The sequence below is a fragment of the Oryctolagus cuniculus genome, chromosome 1 (genome assembly GCF_964237555.1).
Source record: "Oryctolagus cuniculus chromosome 1, mOryCun1.1, whole genome shotgun sequence".
Taxonomy (NCBI): Eukaryota; Metazoa; Chordata; class Mammalia; order Lagomorpha; family Leporidae; genus Oryctolagus; species Oryctolagus cuniculus.
In genome coordinates, this window is record NC_091432.1 from 58,885,293 (window position 1) to 58,911,016 (window position 25,724).

The 25,724-nt window shown below is 42.8% G+C and overlaps 1 protein-coding gene across 20 annotated transcripts in view; it reads right to left on the minus strand.

Moving 5' to 3' along the window:
* Positions 1-25,724, minus strand: part of PPFIBP2 (PPFIA binding protein 2) — a 169,320-nt gene that overhangs the window by 98,853 nt on the left and 44,743 nt on the right. For 13 of the 20 annotated variants that reach the window (XM_070073995.1, XM_008265596.4, XM_070073931.1 and 10 more), the window contains one exon: positions 2,740-2,954. The exons of the other annotated variants lie outside the window; for them this stretch is intronic. In XM_070073995.1, coding sequence (XP_069930096.1) covers positions 2,740-2,954 — 215 coding nt within the window. The remainder of the gene's footprint in view (positions 1-2,739; positions 2,955-25,724) is intronic. 20 annotated transcript variants of the gene reach the window in all.

Consider the following 25,724-nt stretch of genomic DNA (forward strand, 5'->3'; position numbering starts at 1 on the left):
GTTTCCCTGTGAAATTAGCAATGCTTTTTAAATTTCAGTGACTGTTGTTGATCAGGATGCACGTGATAGACTTACCTCACACCCTGCCAACAAAAATAAACAGATAAAATCTTCTGAAAAGTGGAAAATGTGTCAAAAGCCTTAAAGTTATTAATACTTTTGAATTAGAGTTGTCAGACTTAGCACAGCATATGTGGCATGCTTTTAAAATTTACTTGGGGAGGCATTGTGGTATAGTGGGTACAGCTGCCGCCTATGATGCCAGCATCCCATATGGATGCTGGTTCACGTACTGGCTGCTCCATTTCCAATCCAGCCCCCTGCTAATGGCCTGGATAAGCAGTGGAAGATGGCTCAAGTATTTGAGCCCCTGTCACCCAAGTGGGAGACCCAGATGAAACTCCTGGCTCTTGGCTTTGGCCTGGCCCAGTGCTGGCCATTGCAGCTATCTGGGGAATGAACCAGTGGACAGAAGAGTCTCTCTCTCGCTCTAATTTCCAAATAAAAAATTCCTTAAAAAAAGTATTCAAAATTAATCTATAATCAACTTCAACTGGGCACCTTGTATCTTATTATCTGATAATTCAACCTAAATTCTGTACTTTTAGGAAATATCTAAAGAAAAATATTTCTGGACAAAGATTTTGACTGCAGCAATGCCAGATACTAGTGAAAGATTAAAAACAATCTGGGACAGGGGGCTGGCGCTGTAGCGTAGCAGGTAAAGCTGCCGCTTACAGTACTGGCACCCCATATGGGCACCGATTCGAGTCTCAGATGCTCTACTACCCATCCAGCTCTCTGCTATGTCCTGGGAAGGCAATAGAAGATGGCCCAAGTCCTTGGGCCCCTGCACTCATGTGGGAGACCTGGAATAATCTCCAGGCTCCCGGCTTTGGACAGGCCTAGCTCCGGCCGCTGTGGCTACTTGGAGTGAACCAGCAGATGGAAAAGCGCACTCGCACTCTCTCTCTCGCTCTCTGCCTCTCAAATAAATAAATAAATCTTAAAAAAAAAAATCATCTGGGGGCTGGTGCTGTGACCTAATAGGCTCAGCCTCTGTCTGTGGTGCCAGCATCCCATATGGGTGCTGGTTCTAGTCCTGGCTGCTCCACTTCCAATCCAGCTCCCTGCTGATGGCCTGGGAAAGCAGTAAAAGATGGCCCAAGGGCTTGGGCTCCTGCACCCGCCTGGAAGACGTGAAAGAAGCTCCTGGCTTCTGGCTTTGGATCAGCTCAGCTCTGGCCATTGTAGCCATTTTGGGAGTGAACCAGCAGATGGAAGACCTTTGTCTCTGTCTCTCCCTCTCTCTGTAACTCTATTTCTCAAATAAGTAAACACCTCTTTTAAAAAAAAATCTGGGCCAGCGCCGCAGCTCAATAGGCTAATCCTCTACCTAGCGGCGCTGGCACACCGGGTTCTAGTCCCGGTTGGAGCCCCGAATTCTGTCCCGGTTGCCCCTCTTCCAGGCCAGCTCTCTGCTGTGGCCCGGGAAGGCAGTGGAGGATGGCCCAAGTGCTTGGGCCCTGTACCCCATGGGAGACCAGGAGAAGCACCTGGCTCCTGCCTTCGGATCAGCGTGGTGCACCGGCCGCAGTGCGCCAGCCATGGCGGCCATTGGAGGGTGAACCAACAGCAAAAAGGAAGACCTTTCTCTCTGTCTCTCTCTCTGTCCATTCTGCCTGTCAAAAAAAAAAAAAAAAAAAAAAAAAAAACTGTTCATTTAGAGGAATGGACACATAAAGTACATCCACATAAGACAAGTAAGGATAGTCACAGGCATGATAAACTGTTCAGTGAGGGAAAGCCACTATGTATTCTCTGCACTACAGTAGTTGGGGCTTTTGTTTGAGGACACAGTTCAATGAATCTCTTGGTTTTTTGACCACGGTCCTGAGCAGACAAGGTCCTCAGAGAAAAAGATCAGGTTCTGCAACTTCACAAAAGGGTCCAGGGAACAGTACTGACGGGTCTTACAGGGACTCTTGTGATTAGGTTGGGCACACCTGCAAAATCCAAGCTGCTTCCCTAATTAGCTCAGTTAGTTTGCAAACTTGATCCCATCTGCAACCTTCCAGCTGAGGATGTAAACATATTCACAGATTCTGGCGATCAGTAAACAGACATCTTTGGAGACATATCACACTGGTACAGGTAGATTACACAGAACACCAGGCAGACAGCCCATCTAATGGAAATATTGAATAACACATATAATGGATATGATGGAGAATTGTTCAGAGTTCAGAGGAGGCATGGAGATGAGACTGTCTTGATAGAAGTGCCCAGGACGGAAATGTAGGCTGCAACATCTGGAACATAGCCTATCTAATCACAAGTGACAAGGCCTGTGAACAAGAGTGTCTAAACCTCCTTATGACGTGATCTTCAGCATCAGCCTTTCCCTCCCAATTTAATGCTCCTGTTCCTGCTCTCCTGCCTCTATTCAAACTTTCCAGTTTTGAATCAGATGTGCAGGACACTAGCTTTAGCAGACTGAATCCCAGTCTTCATCCACAACTCAGTTCAGGTAATCACACACTTTCTTCCTCTGACTTCCCAGCTTCTTCCCCTGAGCCTTCAACTGGTTGCATTCCAGATCACCGCCTCAGTGGGCCAACCCCTCACCTTATCCATTCCCAGACAAATGAGTCAACAGGCCTGGCCAGGATGGCATTCCTGGTAATTCATGATTGTGTTCCCCAGTGGTTCCCCCAGTCAGGCCATGGGCCTACTCACCAAGTTCCCCTCAAACCACTCCTTTATGTAGGCAACTGTTGGGCCGGGGATCTGGCTCAAGAGGGCTGATCTCTCCTGAGGAAGTTCCAACATCTCCAGGGCCAGCCTCAAGTCCTCGACGAGATGAAGCACTGGGATGGGGTTCATGTAGGAGGCTGGGGAAGACAGTCCAGGATCACAGGTACCATCACTAATATCTGCACCTGTTTTAGTGCCTGAAATAAGAGAGAAAGGTGGGGACCTCAGTAAGAAGAGAGGATTCCACTGATGAAGAACAAAGGTAGTAAAAGGAGAAGGGAAAGGACCAGATAAGAAGCCAGGAAGACCACTTCTGCCTTGGCAAAAAATCACTCACAATGTAAACCGTGCTGAAATCATCTTTTTCTAATCTAGGCTGAGCCTGGTCAGAGGTAGGTGGTTATGCCTATTGAGACTCACCTATGAAGCACAAACACTTAGGCAACAGAGCCAGCCCTTGCCAATGACCACAAATGTGCTGGTTAAGACAATAAGATTCTATTCTTCAGGTTTTAGATTAATACATATGTTTTATTTTAAGTTAATGTGGTAGATTGCACAGATGGCCTCCAAAATATTCCTCCCACCTGTGTATTTAACACTCCTTGCATGCTGAAATGGATCTTGATCCCAGACTGGTCTAATGACTTGCTGTGATCACTAGAAAGCAGTGAATGTGAGTGTGTCCATGCTGGGCCTGGCTCTTCAAAGGCCTGACAGTTCCCATTCTTCCCCTCCTCTTTGACCTAGAGTACCATGTAACAAAGCGCGGCTATCCTGCTACAAAGACAGCCTCAACTGTTCCAGCCACCCCAGTTGCAGTGGCAGATGTGAATAAAGCCATCCTGGCCCCTCTAGCCTCAGCTGGAGCCATGTGGAACAGGGAGGAGCCATCCCTGATGAGCACTATCCAAACCACAGAATCCTAAAGCAATAAATGGGGATGGTTGTTCTAAGCCACTGTGTTTGGGTTAATTCATAGACAACAATTACTATATTCACTATACTATATTGGAATCTTTCTGGATATTTCCAGTTGGGAGATCTGTATATCCCCTGACATACTCATGCTTTTAAACTTGCATTCATTATTACTTACATCCACGCCTCATCTCACTCTTAGAGGGTGTGAAGTCTCTGAGAACAAAGTTCATGTCCTACTTGGCTGAGTTCCCATCACCATGCCCTCCACTCAGATGTTGATATGGAATCTGACTGAATGCTTGCACATGAGTGATAGCTAAAGAGAGAGAACACTTGGATTTCCTCAGAGATTTGGGATGCTGGGTCAACTCATTCTCACTTGATATGCCCCAAATAGAACTGTTCCCTTCTAAACCCCATCACTTAACAACAACAAGTCTTCTTTCCATTAAGTACAGTAATATATTTTTCAAACCCAAACTGGGGCAACATGGACTAACAAAGGATTTCTGTGTTTTTTTTTTTTTCATCAGTAAGAAACATTTTAGAAAATTGATGGAGGCATTTCTAGGGCATTTGGATTGTTCATAACGCAAACAGGATAAACTATTTGAAACCAGGACCCTGCTGGAAAATGTGAGCTGTAGGGCCACCACACTGGTGGTAGCCTATGATCCTGACATCTAATTCCAGGTCACTGTATTTTTCTAGAAGCCAACTTCCCACTTACCAGGCAATTTGGGAAAGAGAAATCCACACAGAAGGAAACAATTACTACAGTATTTGATTACTAGTTAGCTTTCTGAAAATGCATGATGGAGGGAATCAGAGATCACAATCCACAAACAAGGCAGCGGCTCTGGGATCTAGGGACCTGTCCAATTTACCCACATTCTGAAGTATGCTCAGTACTTTCTGGCTCCTACAGACACAATTTAGAGTTGACTGGGAAAAGCACAGCCAAACCTCAGGGAAGAAAATGGACAAAATCTAAGCAAGACCTTCACTCTCCAAACGTTTGCTGAGGAATCTCTCTCCATTCTGGACACACATTAATTTCAAACAGCCATACAGATATATAATAAATTAACACATATACACTTCGTACATGTAGAATATGTCAGGCTAGAAGGTGTGGGGAAACGCTGATGTTTTCTTACATTTTTTAAAAAAAATTTTTTTAACAACATAGATTTGACAGGCAGTGAGAGAAAGCAAAAGAAAAAGAGAAACAGCGGCCAGCTCTCTGGTGTAGTGGGTAAAGCCGCCACCTGCAGTGCCAGCATCCTATATGGGTGCCAGTTTGAGTCCTGGCTGCTCCACTTCCGATCCAGCTCTCTGCCATGGCCTGGGAAAGTAGAAGAAGATGGCCCAAGTGCTTGGGCCCCTGCACCTGCATGAGAGACCCAGAAGAAGCTTCTGGCTCCTGGCTTCGGATTGGCACAGCTCCAGACGTTGCGGCCAACTAGGGAGTGAACCAGCGGATGCAAGACTTCTCTCTCTCTCTCTCTCTGCCTCTCCTCTGTGTAACTCTTTCAAATAAATAAATAAATCATACGAAAGAAAAAGAGAAACAGAGGAGATCTCTTATCTGTTGGTTTATTCCTCAAATGCCCACAACAGCTGGGGCTTGGGCCTACTTAAGCCAGAAACCAGGAACTCAAGGTTGGAACTCAATCTGTCTCTCGGGTAGCAGGGACCCAAGTACTTAACCTGCTGCCTCACAGGTGTATTAGTGAGAAGCTGGAATTGGAAGTGAAGCCAGAACCTACAGCCAGAAACTCTGATAGGGGATATGAGGTCCCTAGAGGTATCTTAACCACAGTGCCAAACATCCACCTCTCATTAACTTTTTATCACTGTGTATCCTTGAAAAACTGTTTTCCTTTCCCTGTGATCCTCCCTGCTCTAAAGTGCTGGGATTCTTCCCTGCTACTTCAAGGGTGTGTATACCTGTATATGGGTGCACATGTAACTGTATTTATCTTTACAGGTATATGTGTATATGCATAACATACTTTCATTTCTATTTTTGCAACTTATATTCCTTTTATTACTCTATCAAAATAGCCAATAAATGCTAGATGAGGGAGGTAAAAGATAACATTATATAATCTTTCCCCCAGCTATCTGTAATGGAGTGACAACAAGGCCTCAGATGATAAAGTCCACTTGACTTTAAATTTAAGAGTCAAATATGGTCACAGTATAAAAAACTGAAAGAGGCAGCTTCCAGAACTATCCTTGGGTTTGGGGCTGTAAATGATAAAATGATATGGTGCAGGGAGGCATTATGCCAGGGGAAATAGAACGACTGTCAATTTCCTCTCCTACAATAAGAATGTGGTAACTAGCTGCCAACATGCTTCTTAGTGTCCATACTTCTTAGAGAGTTCCCCTCCCTTATTAATATCAAGGTTGCTTTGTGTGGCCAGTAAGTATGGCAGAAGTGATGGAATGTCACATCCAAAGCTAGGTCACAAAAGACACAGTGATTTCTGCCTTGTTCTCTCTCAGATCACTTGTTCTAGAGGAAACCAGCTGTCCTGCTTTAGGGATACCTCATCATTGTTTTGGTGAAGAACTATGAATATCTGACAACAGTCGTAGAGCTGAGCCCCTCCACCAGCAGTCATGTGAATGAACTGGCTGGGAAGCAGATCCGCCAGCCCCAGCTGAGCGTTCAGGTGACTGTAGCTCCAGTCAATATCATTATATATTTTAAATTTATTTAGCTAAAAGTCAGTAAGAGAGAAAAGAGAGAGAAAAAAAGATACACAGGCAGACACAGAGAGATCTGCCATCTGCTGGTTTACTCTCTTTTTTTAAAAAATTTATTTATTCATTTGAAAGTCAGAGTTACAGAGAGAGAGAGAGAGAGATCTTCCATCTGCTGGTTCACTCCCCAGATGGCTGCAACAGTTGGAGCTGAGCCGATCCAAAGCCAGGAGCCAGGAAAGACCCAGAGGAAACTTTTTTGGGAGACCAAGAGGAAACTCCTGGCTCTTGGCTTGGGATTGATGCAGCTCCAGCCTTTTGCTGCCATCTGGGGAGTGAATCAGCAGACGGAAGACCTCTCTCTCTCTTTCTCTGCCTCTGCCTCTCTGTAACTGCCTTTCAAATAAATAAATAAATCTTTTTTTAAAAATAGGGCTAGAGACACTCTTTTAAAAAGATGTAAGTAACTGAGCATCACATAAAAGAACATTAACTATGATGACATAAAAGTAACTTCTGGACATTAAAAACAAAAAAAGACAAAGTACAGCCAGAAAAACCTACTTGTAACAATGAAAACAAAAGATCAGTATACCCTTCATGTAAAAAAAAAGACTTAATATATCAATAAGAAAAATGTTCCAATCCACTTCCCACACACAAAGTAGAAATCAGATTTTTTATGGGCATTCGGGGGGAAAAAAAAGTAGAAAATATAGGAAGAATCTTTTCTCACTAATAAATAGAACACTTAAAATGATACTCAGTTTTTCACCTGTGAAGTTTTTCAAGTTGAAAATGCAATGATATTCAACGTTGGCAAACGCGCAGGGAGATAGACACCTCCTACGCTGTTAACAGACATAGAAACCAACTCAATCTTTTTGAAAAGCAATTAGGCAAAACACAGTAAAAATATTCATACCTTTTGCCCTAGCAATTCCACTTCTAGAAATCTAATCTAAGGAAACGAAATCAGACATGGAGTCAAAGATTAATATATAAGAATGATCACATGGGACCAGTGCTGTGGCATAGTGGGTTAAGCTTCTGTCTGCGGCACTGGCAATCCATATGGGTGCCTGTTTGAGTCCTGGCTGCTCCACTTCCAATCCAACTCCCTGCTAATGTGCCTGGGAAAGTAGTGGAAGATGGCTCAAGTGCTTGGGTCCTATACCCACCTCAGAGATTGGGATGAAGCTCCTAGCTCCTGGCTTCAGCCTGTCCCAGCCCTGGCTGTTGGAGCCATTTGGGTAGTGAATCAGTGGATGGAAGATCTCTCTTTTTCTCTTTCTCCCTCTCTGTCTCTGATTCTGACTTTAAAATAAATAAATCTATTTTAAATTTTTAAAAAAAAATGGTATCAGCTGTGTCTTAATTGTGAAAAAGTAGAGGAGGGGGAAATGCCCCCCAAAAGGTGAATGTTAAAATAACTTCTGGGACATCCAAAGAATAGAATACACGATATAGAAAACAAATGCCCAAGATTCAGTATCATGGGGAAATACCTGCCTTACACTATCCAGTAAAAATAACAGTATAATGAAGACCTCTAGGAGTCTTTGTATAAAGAAACACATATATAAACACGTACATAAAGAAATATACATATATAAAGAAATGCAAAATGTTGGTACAGATGAATTTTCATTACTTTTATAACTTTTTTCTTCTAAATCTGTAGAACAAGAAAACAAAGTAAGCAATTCAAGTTTGGCGTTTAATTCGCACAGCTACTTGAGGTGCTACTGTGCTCTGAAAGCTCCTGAGGGGTCCTAAGCCATCTGGGAGGATTCAGGTCCTTCCTTGGGCAAGAATTAAGGGAGCCAACACTGTGTTCTCCTTGTGCCCTCAAGAAACTCCTTCACCCAGCAGTTATGCAGGTAAACGGGGGAAAATAACCCTGATAGTATTTTCATAGAGCAATTATTTCAGAAAACCTCAGACCAGGCCACATGATACGCTAGAAAAAGAGTTCAGTGATTAAGGGGAAGACTTCTGGCAACAGGACAGATCCAACTGCCAAGCTTTGCCTTCACCACAATAAACAAATAGAAAAGCTGAAAAGGGGAACAGCCACCTCCCTGCCCCCTGCCACCTTTTTTTTTAAACCTTGTATGCCAGAAACAAAAAGCAAACTCAAGGTGAAGTAAGTTCAAGCTGACTCTGGAGGAGCCTAGGGCAAAAATGGAGGTACAGAAAGATGTGGAGTTGGGGCTGGAGCTTGGGGTTTTAACAGTCCAGTCAAAGCAGTAAAGTCAAAGTGAGACCCCTATGGAAAGACAGTAGTCAAAGTAGACACAAGTATCACCTGTTTTATAAAGAAGAGTCTGAAAAAAAATTCCCTCTATAGCAGGGAAGTGTGCAGTGTACAAGGAAGCCCCCTGTATGTTTATAAAACCACACACGCATGTACATATACCTTGTGAGAAATCAAAACTACAGGCCTCTGCATACCACAGGTGCAGTATCAAATTTTCACCACGCACTTACTACTAAATCCCAAAGCTAAAATGAATGCATGCACGCGCACACAGGTCCAGAATGCTGCAACACCCAAGGCCCAGCACTCACAAATGTAAAATCTTCCTGAAGGCTCAACTCCACGCTCTGCATGGACTCCCTGTACAAAGGATTGGCTCCTATGAAAAAAACTACAACCACATAGGGAAGCAAATCAAAACAACAAACAAAACCACGGGCTGTGGTGCAGAGGGTTAAGCTGCCACATATGGGAGACCCCTATTGGCGTGCCAGCTGAATCCCAGCTCCTCCGCTTCCAATCCAACTTCCTGCTAATGTGTCTGGGAGGCAGATCACGACCCATGTACCTTTGTTCCTGTCACCCACATGGAAGACACGGACGGAGTTCCTGGCTCTCTGGCTTCTGTCTGGCCAGGCCCAGCTGCTGCCAACCAGCAGATGGAAGATCTCTCTCCTCAACTCTCCTTTCTCTCTCTGCATTTCAAATAAACAAATAAATAATCTTCATAAAATTCTCAAAAATAACAACAGACAACAAATAAGAAAATGTGTGCCCTAATACCTGGGATTAACAGAACAATGTAAAAGAGAAAAATTAACACTGGGCATGCCTTAATCTAAGGCAAGAAGTGAAGATTAAGATTGAGCAAAGAGAGAGATTGGAGGGGAGACCTCTGCACAAAATCAGGATGCAAAAGGACCAGAGTCTCAGCAAACCAACAAGAAAAAAGCCACCCCCAACAAAGAAATCTGGGTTTAGATCTGGAATAAAAATGTACCACAGACAATTCAATGCTTTAAAATAAGACAAGAAAGGTAGAGGAAAGTACAGAGTGACTCAAGAAGAAACAAAATAAAGTGGTTGGAAAATGTTCAGATAAATTAGCAATCAAAATACAGGTGACAGGTTAAACAGATCAGTTAAAAGAAAAACAGCAAATTGATTAAAAACTAAAATTTGGGCCAGCATTGTGGGATACCCATATGGTCACCAGTTCAAGTCCTGGCTGCTCACTTCCAACCCAGCTCCCTGATAATGACCTGGGAAAAGCAGTGGAAGATGGTCCACGTATCTGGGTCCCTGCCACCCACTTGGGGGACCTGGAAGAAGCTTCTGGTTCTTGGCTTTGGCCTGGCCCAGCACTGGCCATTTGCAGCCATCTGGGGAGTCAACCAACAGATGGAAGATCTCTCTCTAACTCTGGCTTTCAAGTAAGCAAACCTTAAAAAAAAAAAAAAAAAAAAAAAAAACTAACTAAAAATTAATCCACATTCCATTGACAAAAGATATACCTAAAACAAAAGTACATTGAAAGGAAAAGGGAGGATGATTATAACATCAAGGAAATAACTAACCAAAAGAAAGCTGAAACAGTCAGATTAACATTAGGCATAATATTCCTTAAGGCAAAAAGCATTACTAGACTGGAAGAATGATGATGATAAAAGATGCCATTCACTAAGAAGATATCATTCTAAAGATGCATTCATATGATAAAAGTACAGCTTCAAAATACATAAGGCAAAATATCCATAATTATTAGAGAAAACTTTTACCATTTAGTAGCATAATAGCCATTTTTCAGAAACTAATAAGATCAAGAAAACAAAAAAGAACAGAGAAGATTTGAACAAGTTAATTAATTAATTGAATGTAATGGGCAAATAGAGAAAACTTCACATAACATCTGGAAAAATGGACTCGCCTTGTAAGCACACATGAAATCTTACTGAAAAACGGCAGTGTTTCAGTCTAGGTTATAAAGCAAGTATCAATAAATCTCAAAAAATATCAGAGCCCATTTAAACCACAACATAATTTAACTTAGAAGTCAATTTAAAATATATATTATTGTTTGTTTTTAAACTGGGGTTTTGATAGAGGATAGATTCATCCAAGAGAATAGACATAAAATGATGGATATAGAAATGAAATATGTATATAAAGTATAGCTATATAATATGTACATATTTATATATAGTTATCCCTTAGGATCCACAGGGTATTGGTTCCAGGATCTACCACAGATACTGAAATCCACAGATGCTCAGCCCCTTACATAAAATATTATAATATTTGCATATAATCTATACATATCCCATGTGCTTAATTTTTAAATTTATTTGAGATGTAGAGAGTGCTTCCATGCCCAGATTTATTGCCCAACTGCCTGCAAAGGCCAGGACTGGGCGTCAGCCAAAGCTGGGGGCTGAGAACTCAATCCAGGTCTCTCACGTGGGTGGTGGGAACCCAATTACTAGAGCCATTTCCACTATCCCCCAGGATTTGCATTAAAAGGAGGCTGGAGTCAAGAGCTGGAATTGAGCATCAATCCCAGGTACTCCGATATGGGACATAAGGTCATCTGAACCACTGGGCCCATGTCCACTCTCTCCCATGTAAGTCACCTGCAGAATAATTATAATACCTAATACAATGTAACTATTATACAAGTGGCTGTTATTCCCTAAACAATAGGGAATAATGATAAGAAAGTTTATACACGTTCAATACTGGTGCAATTATTTCTTTAATATTTTCAGTCTATAGTTGGTTGAAGCCACAGATGTAGAACTCATGGATATGGAGGGATAACTGTCTCTCGTGTGTCTCTGTGTGTGTGTGTGTACATATCATGAATATGTGGCTGGCACTGTGGCATAGCAGGTAAAGCAGTTGCTTGCAATGCTGGCATCCCATATGGGCACCAGTTCATGTCCTGGCAGTTCTGCTTCTGATCCAGCTCCCTGCTAACGGCCTGGGAAAAGCAGCAGAGAATGGTCCAAGTGTTTGGGACCCTGCCTCCTATGTGGGAGACCTGGAAGAAGCTCCTGGCTCTGGCCTGGCCTGGCCCAGCCCGGGCTGTTGTAGCCATCTGGGGAGTGAACCAGTGGATGGAATATCTCTCTCTCCCTCTTTCTGTCTTTCCCTCTCTCTCTGTAACTCTTTCAATAAATCTCTTTACAAAATAATAATACAAATACACACAAAAAATAAAGATTAATCAACAAAGCTAAAGTCAGTTCTTTGTAAATAACAATAAAGAAGATAATCTCTGGCAAGAAGGAGAAGGCACATGTAAGCAAATTTCTAGAAAAATATAACTTGCCAAGTCTCAAAAAGAAATTAAAACCTAAACAAAAAGAAAGAAAGAAACTCCTCCACAAGAAAACACTAGGTCTACACAGCTTTGCAGCTCGGCTCCTATACCTACAACCATAGCAAGTATTTAAGAACAACATGATTCCAGTTTTATCCAAAGTCTCAGTGAATATACATGAGAGTACACTCCCCAAATGAAATGGGCTGTGGGCTCTGAAACAAGGGGAAAAACAGGAAGAAGGCTACTGAAAGCATACCAGTGGCCAGTCTGACTGCTATACAGAGGGTGGTCTTTGAAATTCCTGGTCCCTGGACACTTTTGACCTCTACTACAACTTTCTTCCGAACAAAATGGTTAGTGGAAATCTCTCAACCTAAGTCCTGAATGAATAACAGGCAGGTTTCAGCTCTACTACTGTTACTGATGGACTGCTCTGTGCTATCCACCTCAGTGAGCAGAGCACAAGATCAACTAAGGACTGTTGAGAGTATGGACTCATCCCCAGCCTTCCACCCCACAGCTGACATCATGCGTGAGCCAAGGTGAATCACTTCTTCTTGATTAGAACTTTCTGTGCTCCCATTTTTTCCCCCACTTTTAACCAACCCAGACAGTAATCAGAGTTGGCAGAAAGACCCAGCAGACAGGGCAACCTTGTTATTGACTGTCATAAAATAGACTCCTCTTAACTATTCTCCTCAATGAGCACAGCTTGTAGGTAATTGCATGAGTAACATCCTGTCACAGCAGAGGCCTAAGTGGCTCTCTGTGTTCTACGTGGTTCTCTGGACCTCTGCCAGAAGTGGTCTGATAGATGAGCTGCTGAACCTGTTAGTCTACAAATTAAGCCCTATGCAAAACTAGTATTTGTGGCAGTTGCTCTGGGCCATCCAGATAGACATAATTAAGCAATATATAGTTCAATTTCAACTGCAGACAGTGTAACTCAATTAGAGTGCTATTTGCAGGCAGAATCACAGGGACTAATCAGCAGGAAGATTAGATCAAAGGTTAACATCCTATTGGATGCTGTAACAATGGTCTTTTGTATTAGAAACAAATCATTATTGACACAGGTCCTGGGTGGAGGCTTTAACAGTCACCTCTTTTCTGGAACCCAACATTTCTGGGGTTCTAGTCAAACCCAGATACACCTGGAATATACCCATTCCGATTTCAAGGGTCTAACTTGATGAAGAGTTCTGTTTCTAGCTCCGCTTCTGCTTCTAAGGCATTTCCTTTTGCATTTAGAAGAACCAATGTCTATCGCACCTCCCAAGCTGCTGACTACCTTGAGATGAAGGCCATCACGCTGTCTCTGGAGGGATATTCATTAGGATGTCTTCTCAGCGCACTTCTGGTCTGTTTATAGCAGTGACAATCCCCTGCACTGTTTGCACTGACTGGGGAAGACATACTTTTTTTGCATTAAAAGCTAACTATAAAAGCATTGATATCATGTGCCCGATGTGCACCTTTTTTTGGAAAGAGCTTTGGAAAGTGAATAGTAATTCATATTACAGAGTGAAATAAAAGAGGAAAATTCCTTGTTGTGTCGTGTTTTGATTATCAACAATCACTGAAGAAACTGTGTCCATTTTAGTAGGGTTCTGTGTTGTTTTTATGTAACTGGTTACTATTTGGTGAAGGTAGTCCACAAAAATTTCCTTCATTGAAATATATTTTTTCAAAAAATGAGAGAATACAATCCTTTGGTTCATGTTTGAATACTATAAGAGATGCAAAAACAGCTGTGTTTTGGTATTGGGCACTCCTTGACATTGTTGAATCTCAAATAAGAGGAAATAGAGGGAGAGTCAGATGTCCACAAAAAGTGTTATTTCTGCAGGATCTGTGGCATCATGGTGTAGAGTCACAGTTTTCAAGCTTTCTTTCAACTGTGCTACCCTAAAAGCAAAGAAACCCTTGCTTAGAAGGAACATTGCATAAGAGAAATGGGACCAAAACCTTTAGGGCTAAGGGAGTGTGAAAAAGAGGACCGTATTCTCTTACCTCCTCCCAGTAAGCTCTTTTCTCCTATATGATAGCCCCACACCCTAACATCAAATCAACACAGGAGTGCCTCAGTTCAAGTCCCAGCTCTGCTTTCAATCTAGCTTTCTGCTAATACACACCCTAGGAGGCAACAAATGATGGCTCAAGTACTTCCTGACGCCTGTGTGGGAAACCCAGATTGAGTTCCAGTCTCTGGGCTTTGGCCTAACCAAGCCATTGTTGCTGTGGGCATTTGGGAAATGAACCAGTGAATGAACCAGTGACAGAAAGATCCGTTTCTGTCTCTCTTTAAAAAAATAAAAAAAAATTAAAAAAAAAGATTTATTTACTCATTTGAAAGGCAGTTACAGAGATAGAGAGAGAGAGAAGGAGGGAGAGGGAGAAAGAGGGAGGGAGGAGAGAGAGAAACTATCATCTATCTGTCTGCTGGTTCACTTCCCAAATGGCCTCAACAGCTGGGACTGGGCCAAGCCAAAGCCAGGAGCCAGGAACTCCATCTGGTTCTCCCATATAAGTGGCAGGGGCCCAGTTATTTTAGTCATTTTCTTCATTAACGAGCACTGGATTAGAAGTGGAGCAGCGGAATTCAGATGGGCACACATATGGGATGCTGGTGTCATAGGTGGTGGTTTAACCTGCTGTGCTACAACGCCAGCCCCTCTGTCTTTCAAATTAATAAAAATTACTAAGATAACTACATATATACATACATACCCAGGAATGCCTGCAAGAGACTCTTATGGTCTTACATTCAAATCTTAGCTCTGCCATCTATTAGCAACATGACTTTGGGTGGTAAAAATAATATTATTAATACTAGAATCAACAGAACAAACAATAACTTGTACCAACTGACCACTTATTCAGACTATTCTAAGTGCCTTATTTGCATTAACTTAATTGTGACAGTAGTATCAGATAGGTAATTTTAAGACCACTATTTTGGAGCTGGAACCGTGGGTTAAGCTGCTGCCTACAGCACTGGCATCCAACATGGGCACTGCTTCGAGTCCCAGCTATTCCACTTCTGATCCAGCTTCCTGCTAATGTGCCTGGGAAAGCAGCAGAAGATGGTCCAAGTGCTTGGGCCCTTGCCAGCCACATGGAAGATTCAGATGAAGCTCCTGGCTTTGGCCTGGCCCAGCCCTGGCCATTGCAGTCATTTGCAGGAGGGAACCAGCAGGTGGTAGATCTCGATCTCGATCTCTCTCTCTCTCTCTGCCTCTTTCTTTCTGTAACTCTGCCTTTCAAATAAATACACAAATAAATCTTTAAAAAAGTAACTATTTCATCTATAACAAAATTGAGGCTCAGAATAATTAAGCAATTTGTCTCAAAATTTGAGAACCAGTAGTAAATCCCAGGAGTCTAACTCCACAGTCCATATTAATAGCTACAAAAGTTCCAGCATAGCAGGTGGAGGCTTAACCTACTATGCCACAGCACCTGCCCCCTCAGCTCCATTCTAATCTACCTTTGTGTAGTAGTACATGGACTGAAACCTCAGGAGTCATGTGGCTGTTGTGTCTACTTTTCTCTAATTTCAGGGTAAAGGTTCTCAGGAATGAGATATTTCTTGGTTAGCTAGCCATGAAAGTTGTTTTATTGCTGGATTGGAAATAACTTTGTCACAACAGTTTTAATGTTGTTATTTGAAAATATATGCATGTGGGGCCAACAGCACTGTGGCATAGCTAGTGTCGGCAATCCCATATGGGCGCTGGTTGGAGTACTGGCTGCACCACTTCTGACCCAGCTCTCTGCTATCGCCTGGGAAAGCAGCAGAGGATGTCCCAAGTCCTTAGGTCCCTGGACCCTTGCAAAAGGGAGAGCCGGAAGAAGGTCCTGGCTCCTGGCTTTGGATTGACCCAGCTCTGGCCATTGTGGCCATTGTGGCCATTTGGGGAGTGAACCAGAGGATGGAAGACTTCTTTCTCTCTCTGCCTCTGCCTCTCTGTAACACTGCCTTTCAGATAAATAAATAAATCTTAAAAAAAAAAAAAAAAAAAAAAAAAAAAAAAAATTCCCAGCCTCCTTTTCTCAGAGTAGCCCAGCCATCTTGAAAATGAGAATGATGGCGCCGGCACTGTGGCGCAGTGGGTTAACGCCCTCACCTGAAGCGCCGGCATCCCATATGGGTGCCAGTTCGAGACCTGGCTGCTCCACTTCCAATCCAGCTCCTGGCTATGGCCTGGGAAAGCAGTAGAAGACGGCCCAAGTCCTTGGGCCCCTGCATCTGTGTAGGAAACCCAGAAGAAGCTCCTGGCTCCTGGCTTCAGCCGTTGCAGTCAACTGGGGAGTGAACCAGCAGATGGAAGACCTCTCTCTCTCTCTCTCTCTGTGCCTCTCCTCTCTCTGTGTAACTCTTTTAAACAAATAAATCTTTAAAAAAAAGAAGAAAATGAGAATGATATTAATAATCTTGAGGAAAAGTATCCTGAACAATGGCAGTCAGAGATTAGAATTCTTTTCATCAAGAATAGCATAAAAATTAAGTTATTTATCTGTCATTCCAAAAGAATCATCCAAACAAATTTACAGATAAAATAAATGAAATTCAGTGTGCAGCCAGATAGAGGATATATACAGAAACGAGCAATTGCCTCCTAACCAATGTCAAAGAGATCCTATTCTGAAAGTAAATAAAGTACGTGAGGAGTCTTCAAAAAGCTCATGGAAAATGCATGTTATGAAAAAACTTTCCAATAACTATGTTATTTTGTACCAAAATAAACCTATCTTTAAATCCCATTTTCTATGAATTTTTTGAAGTGCCCTTGTACATGTGGTAAATAGCTTTTAAACACCTTGTATGTGCCACAGACCAGTGGAGGCACTAGAGTTAGAGCAGCAGAGCCTCTGTCCTCTTGGAACTTATATTCTGGGGTAGGAGGCAGACAAACAGATAAGCATGAATGTAATAGGCCAGGGGGCGATAAATGCTATAAAGAAATATAAACTGGAAAACAGGACACAGTAAGGTAGGGATGCTATGTCAGACAGGCTCAGGGAAAGCCTTCAGATATGCAGAGAGCTGAGCAGAAACCTGGGTGCATCTGGAGGGGAGCAGTCCAGGAGAGGACCTGAGATAGGGCGCAAGGCCAAAGTGAGAAAGATGAGGGAAGGAGCTGCAGCCACAAAGGCAGCAAAGGCCAAATGACATAATGACACGGCTGCCCAACATGAAGACTCTGGATTTTATCCTGGGATGGGAAGCCACTGAAGAGCTTTGAAGAGAAGAGTGATACAATTTAATGAGCATTTCCGGGCTTACTCTGCCGCTCTGTGGAAGGCAGTCTGTAAGGGGCAAGAACAGAAACAGAGGGCAGTCAGCAGACTATGTGTCAGTCTAGTAGAACCCTGGCAAGTCTAATGAATATGCAAGTCTTATACAATGAAGACCACAAAACTCGGATTCAGAGACAAAGACTTGAATGAATGAGAACTCTGTTGTGTCCCCAGAGAAGACTCAACATGATTTTTTTTCTCCTCTTTGATTTACTAAAAACTAATGTTTCTTGGCACTTACTAAATGCCTAGCAGTACTCTAAGTATTTTACATGAGTTAATACAAGTGACTCTCTGAGCTGGGTACTATTACTATTCCCATTTAAGTAGGAGGAAACCGAGGCACACATCATGCCAGTAACTTGCTATAGAGCGGGGATCTGAACTAAGTCTGGCTACAGCATTCCTCCCTATCAGTCAGCAAAGGACATACCTGCAAAGAATTCTTCTCACATTCATTCTAGACAGAGAAGCCCAAGAAGCCCTTCCCAATGGAACCCTCTAGCTGGAGGACTAAGGACATGGAAGGAAACGCTCGTTGTGGTTCAGCTGGCTAAGCTGCGGCTTGCGATGCTGGCATCCCATATCGGAGTGCTGGCTTGAGTACCGGTAACTCCATTTCTGATCCAGATTGCCATCCACATGGGAGATCAGGATGGAGTTCCTGACTTCTGGCTTCAGCCTGGCTCAAATCTGGCCGTTGAAGCCACTTGCAGACTGAACCAGCAGATGGAAGATGGATCTCTCTCTCTCTCTTTCTCTCTCTCTGTCACTCTGCTTTTTGAATAAATAAATAAAATCTTTTTTAAAAGAGGAAACAAAAGTAGTAAGAAGCACTTTGTGTTGAGGGGTCAGGAGGATAGGTCTTTTATATATCAATTAACCTATATTTAAGGTCTCTTCCTTCACACCTATCCCAGATCCTAAATGGCCAATCCTGGGTGAAGGCAAGGCCTTGAGGATCCAGCTACATAATCTTTCAGAGACACAAAGGAGCATGGCAGAGGCTCTGTCATTTTAGGAATGCCCATGTGGAGAATTAGGAGGCAAGAAGAGGCAGTGACTACACATAAGGCTGTCTTCTTTCAGAAGTGTATCATCAGAGGTTCAATACTGTCAGTATGTCAGTTCTTCTCAACATGATCTATAGATTCAATGCAATCCCACTGAAAATTATTTTATGAATATCAACAAACTGACTCTCAAGTTTATTTGGAGAAGAAAAAGACCCAAGCTAGCCAACACAATATTGAAGGAGAAAGAAAAGTTGGAGAACTAACATGGTTTGATTATTTTCTTTAAAAAAAAAAATAAAGAACTTATTTTATTTATCTGAAAGGAAAAGAGATAAGGGACACAAAGATCTCCCATTCACTGGTTTACTCCCCAATTGCCCACAATTTCAAGGCAGGGACAGGCTGAAGCTGTGAGGCAGGAACTCCATCTGGGTCTCCTACTTGGGTAGCAGGGACTCAAGTACTTGAGCCATCACCAGCTGCTTCCAAGGTAGTATTAGGAGGAAGCCGAATGACACGTTCTGATTTTAAGAATTATAAAGCTACAATAATCCATAGTGTGTGATATGGTAAAAGAAGTGATGAAAAATCAGTGGAAGAGAATAGAGAGCCCAGAAATAGACCCACATAAACACAGTCAGGTGATTTTTGACAAAGGAGCAAAGGCAACGTAACAGGAAAGGTAACTTCCCATTCAGCCTTCACACCATCCAAGAGCTCTGCCAGAGGCTCACTCAGTCTCCTCCCAGCTCACTGGCTGGGGGCTCAGAAGTGCTGGACATGAGCTCCTGGGAGCTTCCATGGCAGCCTCTCTAAAGGAGTGCTAGGAACCCACCCTCCTGACTTTCTTCTCCATAATGCATCAGAGTCTGTAATCTAAACAGGATTTCCCAATCTATGATGCCTCTAGAAAGCAGAAAAAAATCATGGCCTCTCAGGGGCTCTTAAGCTTCCTGAAAAATTAAAAGTTTGATAGATGAAAGCTAGAACATGTTACAGTGGCAGGAACAGCATGATGAAGTTTGAGAGCGACAACCTCACTCACCCCCCATCCAAGCTCAAAAACCCAGAACCCTCTGGGAGTCAGATGTACCCCTATAAAGGGACAGTGTCAGGTTCCCTGTGTTCTCCACACGCGCCCCATACCTTCCTCCCCCATCTCCAGCCATGGCTCACACCACAAGGAGCAAAGTCTCAAAGAAGCACATCCTCTCTAAATAAGACTGCTGAACTGTGCCAGGTTAGCACAGGAAGATGGCCTGGTACTTTTTGGGAAGATTTTCAACAGGATTGTTATCACCAATGTGGGCTTTGGCTGCCTCCATCAAGGAATTAATCAGCCTGAGCAGCCCATTCCAATAACCACAGTGTTGCTGGATCTTTGCTAGACAAAGTCCCCTACTAGCTAAGGCAAACATTAAAAGCAAATACTTGAGTTGCATTTTTTTAATGGCATAATGAACATTATAATCATTAGATGAATCAATACAAAATTACCTCCCACCTCTAGAACACACTGGAGATCAGCTGGGGAAGTGAGCTGACACCTGCCTTAGTTGGCAAAGTCTGGCAGATTTTTAGTTTCAGCTCAGCTGTAATTAGCCAAGATGTGCTCTGAAAATTTTACAACAGAATCAATCTCACTGCACACAAATTGCCTCGCAGCCAGGATCCAAACTGTGACAGTTACAACCATGCATGTGGTACATCCACACTGTCTCCACAGAGACTTATCCAAACTATCACACCAAACAGCACAACTCTATAATTCTTTAAAGTGAAACAGACGAAGATTGCTTTGGGGAGGGGCCAAGATGGCGGTATAGAAACAGGATGTTCCGAGTCATGCAGAGTAAAATAGATAGTTATTAAGGAGAAGGGATATAAGCCAGTGGCAGAGCCATGAGACATTCATGCAGAGAAGCCCAGGAGTGCAAGAGAGACTGGGCAGCCATGCTGAGGGAGCAAAAAAGAAAGGGAAGTGGCGGAGGCACAGCAGTGGTGTGGCAGAGCAGCTGAACCGGAAGACTGGCACCACCCCACCAGTGGACCAGGTGAGACGGGAAATCATGAATCCACAGAGCTGCAGATAGCAGCAGGCGGGGAAGCCTGCTGAACTGTGTTTGAAGTTCCAAGCGGGAAGAAAGAGAAGGTGTAGGGCCAGCGCCGCGGCTCACTAGGCTAATCCTCTGCCTTGTGGCGCAGGCACACCAGGTTCTAGTCCTGGTCGGGGCACCGGATTCTGTCCCGGTTGCCCCTCTTCCAGGACAGCTCTCTGCTGTGGCCAGGGAGTGCAGTGGAGGATGGCCCAAGTCCTTGGGCCCTGCACCCCATGGGAGACCAGGAGAAGCACGTGGCTCCTGCCTTTGGATCAGCGCGGTGCGCCGGCCTCAGCGCGCCGGCCGCGGCGGCCATTGTAGGGTGAACCAACAGCAAAGGAAGACCTTTCTCTCTGTCTCTCTCACTGTCCACTCTGCCTGTCAAAAAAAAAAAAAAAAAAAAAAAAAAAGAGAGAGAGAGAGAGAGAGAAGGGAGAAGGTGTAGGGGAACAAATGGAAAGGTTGGCCATGCCCCTGTCCATCTATGTTTCCTCCCCTCCCCTCAACGGGACCTGCAGCCAGCTGCGAGAAGCCATATTGACTGTTTATATCTTCGAATGTAAGCAGGAGACTATCACATTTGCCTCCTGTACACACGCCCATCAACTGAGGGGGGCCACCTCACAATACCCCTGACCCGGGAACAAGGATCACAACATTTCAAAGTCCTTTCCTCCTCACCACACAAGCTTTACAACAAGGAGAAGTCCTAAATTTTGAAAACTCGAGCTTGTTCCATGCACCAGTGAGAAGCGAACCTGAACCAGTAGGCAGGGCTTAGTGCACAAGAGCTCTCGTACCCACCCCCATCACGATCTAGAAGCCAGCAGGACCCCCGGAGGTGTGGCGGCATGCTACCACTTGCAGTGCACAGACATAGCTGCTCGTAACAGAGGGAAATCTCACCACAAGCACAAAGATACAAGTTAAAGAGAAAAGCAACCAGAGATGCCGAAAAACAAAGAAAAACCCTGAATAAGGATAAGGAAGACACTATGAGCCTCTCAAAGGAACACTACAACTCTTCAGTAATAGAAGCTGAAGAAGAAGAGATCGAGGAAATGCCAGAAATAGAATTCAGAAAATCAATCATCAGATTACTTAGAAGCAATCAGAAACAAATTCACAATCTAGATGAAAAGAGCTCCCAATAAACTGAGATATTAAAGAGAAGTCAGAATGAAATACTAGAATTGAAGAATTCAATAGATCAAATAAAGAATGCAGTGGAAAGCCTTAACAATAAAATAGATGAGACAGAAGAAAGAGTATCAGAACTAGAAGACAAATGTATGGAAATAATACAGTCAGACCAAATAAAAGAAGAAGAAATTAGGAAATTGAAAAACATGGTTGGAGAGTTACCAGACTCTATCAAATGACCCAATATATGGATCCTAGGAATTCCGGAAAGCATGGAAAAAGACAAAGGATTAGAAGGCCTTCTTAATGAAATAATAACAGAGAACTTCCCCCATCTGGAGAAAGAGACATCCAAATACAGGAAGCACACAGAATTCCCAATAGACATGACCAGAAAAGATCTTCACCACAACACACTGTAGCAAAACTCTCCTAAGTAAAACATAAAGAAAAGATTTTAAAATGTACACAAGAGAAAAGACAAATCACATTCAGAGGAAACCCAATTAGACTCACTCAGACTTCCCATCACAAACCCTACAGGCAAGGAGAGAAAGGCGAGACATACTCCAAGTCCTAAGTGAAAAAACTGTCAACCCAAAGCACTGTATCCTGAAAAATTATCACTTATGAATGAAGGAGAAATAAGGAATTTTTATAACAAACAAACTGAAAGAATTTGTAACTACTTACCCAGCCCTACAAAAGATGCTCAAGGATGTCCTAAGCACAGAAACACAGAAATAGGAACATTACTACAAAAGTAGATGAACGCAGAAAATGACCCAAAGTACAAATGAAATCCAAAATATATAAACAGGACTATTTACAGAAACATGGCAGGGTAAAGTCAGTACTTAACAATAGTTGCATTGAATGTAAATGGTTTCAACTCCCCAGTTAAAACACACAGATTGGCTGACACAGACAGCTGGCACCGTCGCTTAGTGGGCTAATCCTCTGCCTGCGGCACCAGCACTCCAGGTTCTAGTCCCGGTTGGGGCACCGGATTCTCTCTCGGTTGCTCCTCTTCCGGTCCAGCTCTCTGCTGTGGCCTGGGAGTGCAGTGGAGGATGGCCCAGGTCCTTGGGCCCTGCACCCGCATGGGAGACCAGGAGGAGACACCTGGCTCCTGGCTTCGGATCAGCGCAGTGCGCCGGCTGTGGCGGCCACTTGGGGTGTGAACCAACGGAAAAAGGAAGACCTTTCTCTCTGTCTCTCTCTCACACTGTCTAACTCTGCCTGTCAAAAAAATTTTTTAAAAAATTATTTGCTGCCTACAAGAAACACATCTTACCAATAAAGATGCATGCAGACTGAAAGGGAAAGGCTGGAAAAAGATAATCTATGCCAACAGAAACCAAAAAAGAGCTGGTGTGGCCATCCTAATATCAGACAAAATATACTTTCATTGTCTCTTTTAATAGTTTTTGTATTAAAGACACTATTAAAGGATCAATTCAACAGGAAATTTTGACTATTATAAATGTATATGCCCCTAATTACAAGGAACCTGGCTACGGAAAAAAAATCTTAAGGGATTTAAAGGGTGATAGGTGATATAGACTCAAATACAATAGTAATGGGGGACTTCAATGCCCTACTTTTTTTTTTTAAAGATTTTATTTATTTATTTGAGAGGTAGAGTTACAGACAGTGAGAGGAAGAGACAGAGAGAAAGGTCTTCCTTCCGTTGGTTCACTCCCCAAATGGCTGCAATGGCTGGAGCTGCGCCGATCTGAAGCCAGGATCCAGGAGCTTCTTCCAGGTCTCCCATGCAGGTTAGGGGTCCAAGCACTTGGGCCATCATCTACTGCTTCCCCAGGCCATAGCAGAGAGCTGGATTGGAAGAGGAGCTGCCAGGACTAGAACCAGTGCCCATAACAGATGCCAGCGCTGCAGGTGGAAGATTAACCTATTGCACCATAACACCAGCCCCTCAATACCCCACTTTCAACAATGGACAGATCAACAAGACAGAAAATCAGAAAAAAAAAAAAAAAAAAAAGGCAGAGTTAACTGACACTATAGACCAAATACACCTAGCAGTTATCTACAGAGCCTTCCACCATACACCCACAGAGTACACATTTTCCTCACCAGTACATGAAATTTTCTCTAGGACTGACCATATGCTAGGCCATAAAGCAAGTCTCAGCAAATTCAAAAAAACTGAAATCATACCATGTATCTTCTCGGACCACAATGCAATGAAGCTAGAAATCAACAACTCAGGAGTCTCTAAATCATATGCAAACATATGGAGAATGATCAACATGTTCCTGAATGAACAGTGCATCATAGATAAAAATCAAAAGAGAAATTAAAAAATTTCTGGAAACAAATGAAGACAACAATACAACATACCAAAATTTGTGGGATACAGCAAAAGCAGTGTTAAAAGTTTATAGCAACTCATGCTTACATCAAGAAACTGGAAAGGCACCAAAGAAAAGAACTATCTATGCACCTCAAAGATCTAGAAAAAAAAAAAAAAAAAAAAAAAAAAAAAAAAAAAAAAAAAAAAACAGCAAACCAAACCCAAAACTAGTAAAAGAAATAATTAAAATTAGAGGAACAATCAACAAAATTCAAACAAAAAAAAAATATAAAAGATCAGCAAAATGTAGAGCTGGTTTTTGAAAAAATGAACAAAACTGATACAACATTGACCAACTAACCAAAAAAAGGAGAGAGAAGACCCAAATCAATAAAATTAGAGATGAAAAAGGAAATGTAACAACAGACACTGCAGAAAAAAAAAGAATCTTCAGAAATTACCTCAAAGAGCTGTATGCCAACAAATCAGGAAACCTAGAAGAAATGGATAGATTGCTACACATATACAACCTATGTAACAGAGCCATGAAGATATAGAAAACCTAAACAGACCCATAACCAAGACGGAAATCGAATCAGTAATAAATACCCTCCCAACAAAGAAAAGCCCAGGTCCAGATGGCTTCATTGCTGAATTCCACCAGTCATTTAAAGAAGAACTAACTCCACTTCTTCTCAAGTAATTCAAAACAATTGAAAGGGAAGGAATCCTCCCAAATTCTATGAAGCCAGCAGCACCTTAATTCCTACACCTGGAAAAACAGCGAAAGAGAACTACAGACCAATTTCCCTGATGAACATAGACACAAAAATCCTCAACAAAATTCTGACCAATCGAATCCAACAACACTCATTCATACAGACCAAATGGGATTTATCCCTTGTATGCAGGGATGGTTCAATATTTGCAAAACAATCAATGTGATACATCATATTAACAAACTGAAGAACAAAAACTATATGATTATCTCAATGGATGCAGAGAATGCATTTGATAAAATACAACACCCTGTCTTTTTTTAAATTTTTTTTTGACAGGCAGAGTTAGACAGTGAGAGAGAGAGACAGAGAGACAGGTCTTCTTTTTCCCGTTGGTTCACACCCCAAGTGGCCGCCACGGCTGGCGCGTGGCAGCTGACGCAGTGCGCCGATCTCAAGCCAGGAGCCAGGTGCTTCCTCCTGGTCTCCCATGAAGGTGCAGGGCCCAAACCTGGGCCATCCTCCACTGCACTCCCGGGCCACAGCAGAGAGCTGGAATGGAAGAGCAGCAACTGGGACAGAATCCAGCGCCCCAACCGGAACTAGAACCTGGGGTGCCAGCGCCACAGGTGGAGGATTAGCCTAGTAAGCTGCAGCGCCTGCCACAACACCCTTTCATGATGAAAACTCTAAGCAAATTGGGTTTAGAAGGAACATTCCTCAATACAATCAAGGAAATTTATGACAAACCCATGGTCAGTGTCCTATTGAATGGGGAAAAGCTGGAAGCATTCCCACTGAGATTTGGAACCAGACATGGATGCCCACTCTCACTACTGCTTTTCAATACAGTCCTGGAAGTTTTAGCCAGAGCCATTAGGCAAGAAAAAGAAATCAAAGGGATTCAAATCAGTAAAATGAAGTCAAACTATCCCTATTTGCAGATGACATGATTCTATACTTTGGGGACACAAAAGACTCCATCAAGAGACTATTGGAACTTATAGAAGAGTTTGGTAAATTAGCAGCACATAAAATCAACGCTCAAAAATCAACAGACTTTGTATACACAGATAATGCCACAGCTGAGAAAGAACTTCTAAGATCAATACCATTCACAATAGCTACAAAAAATC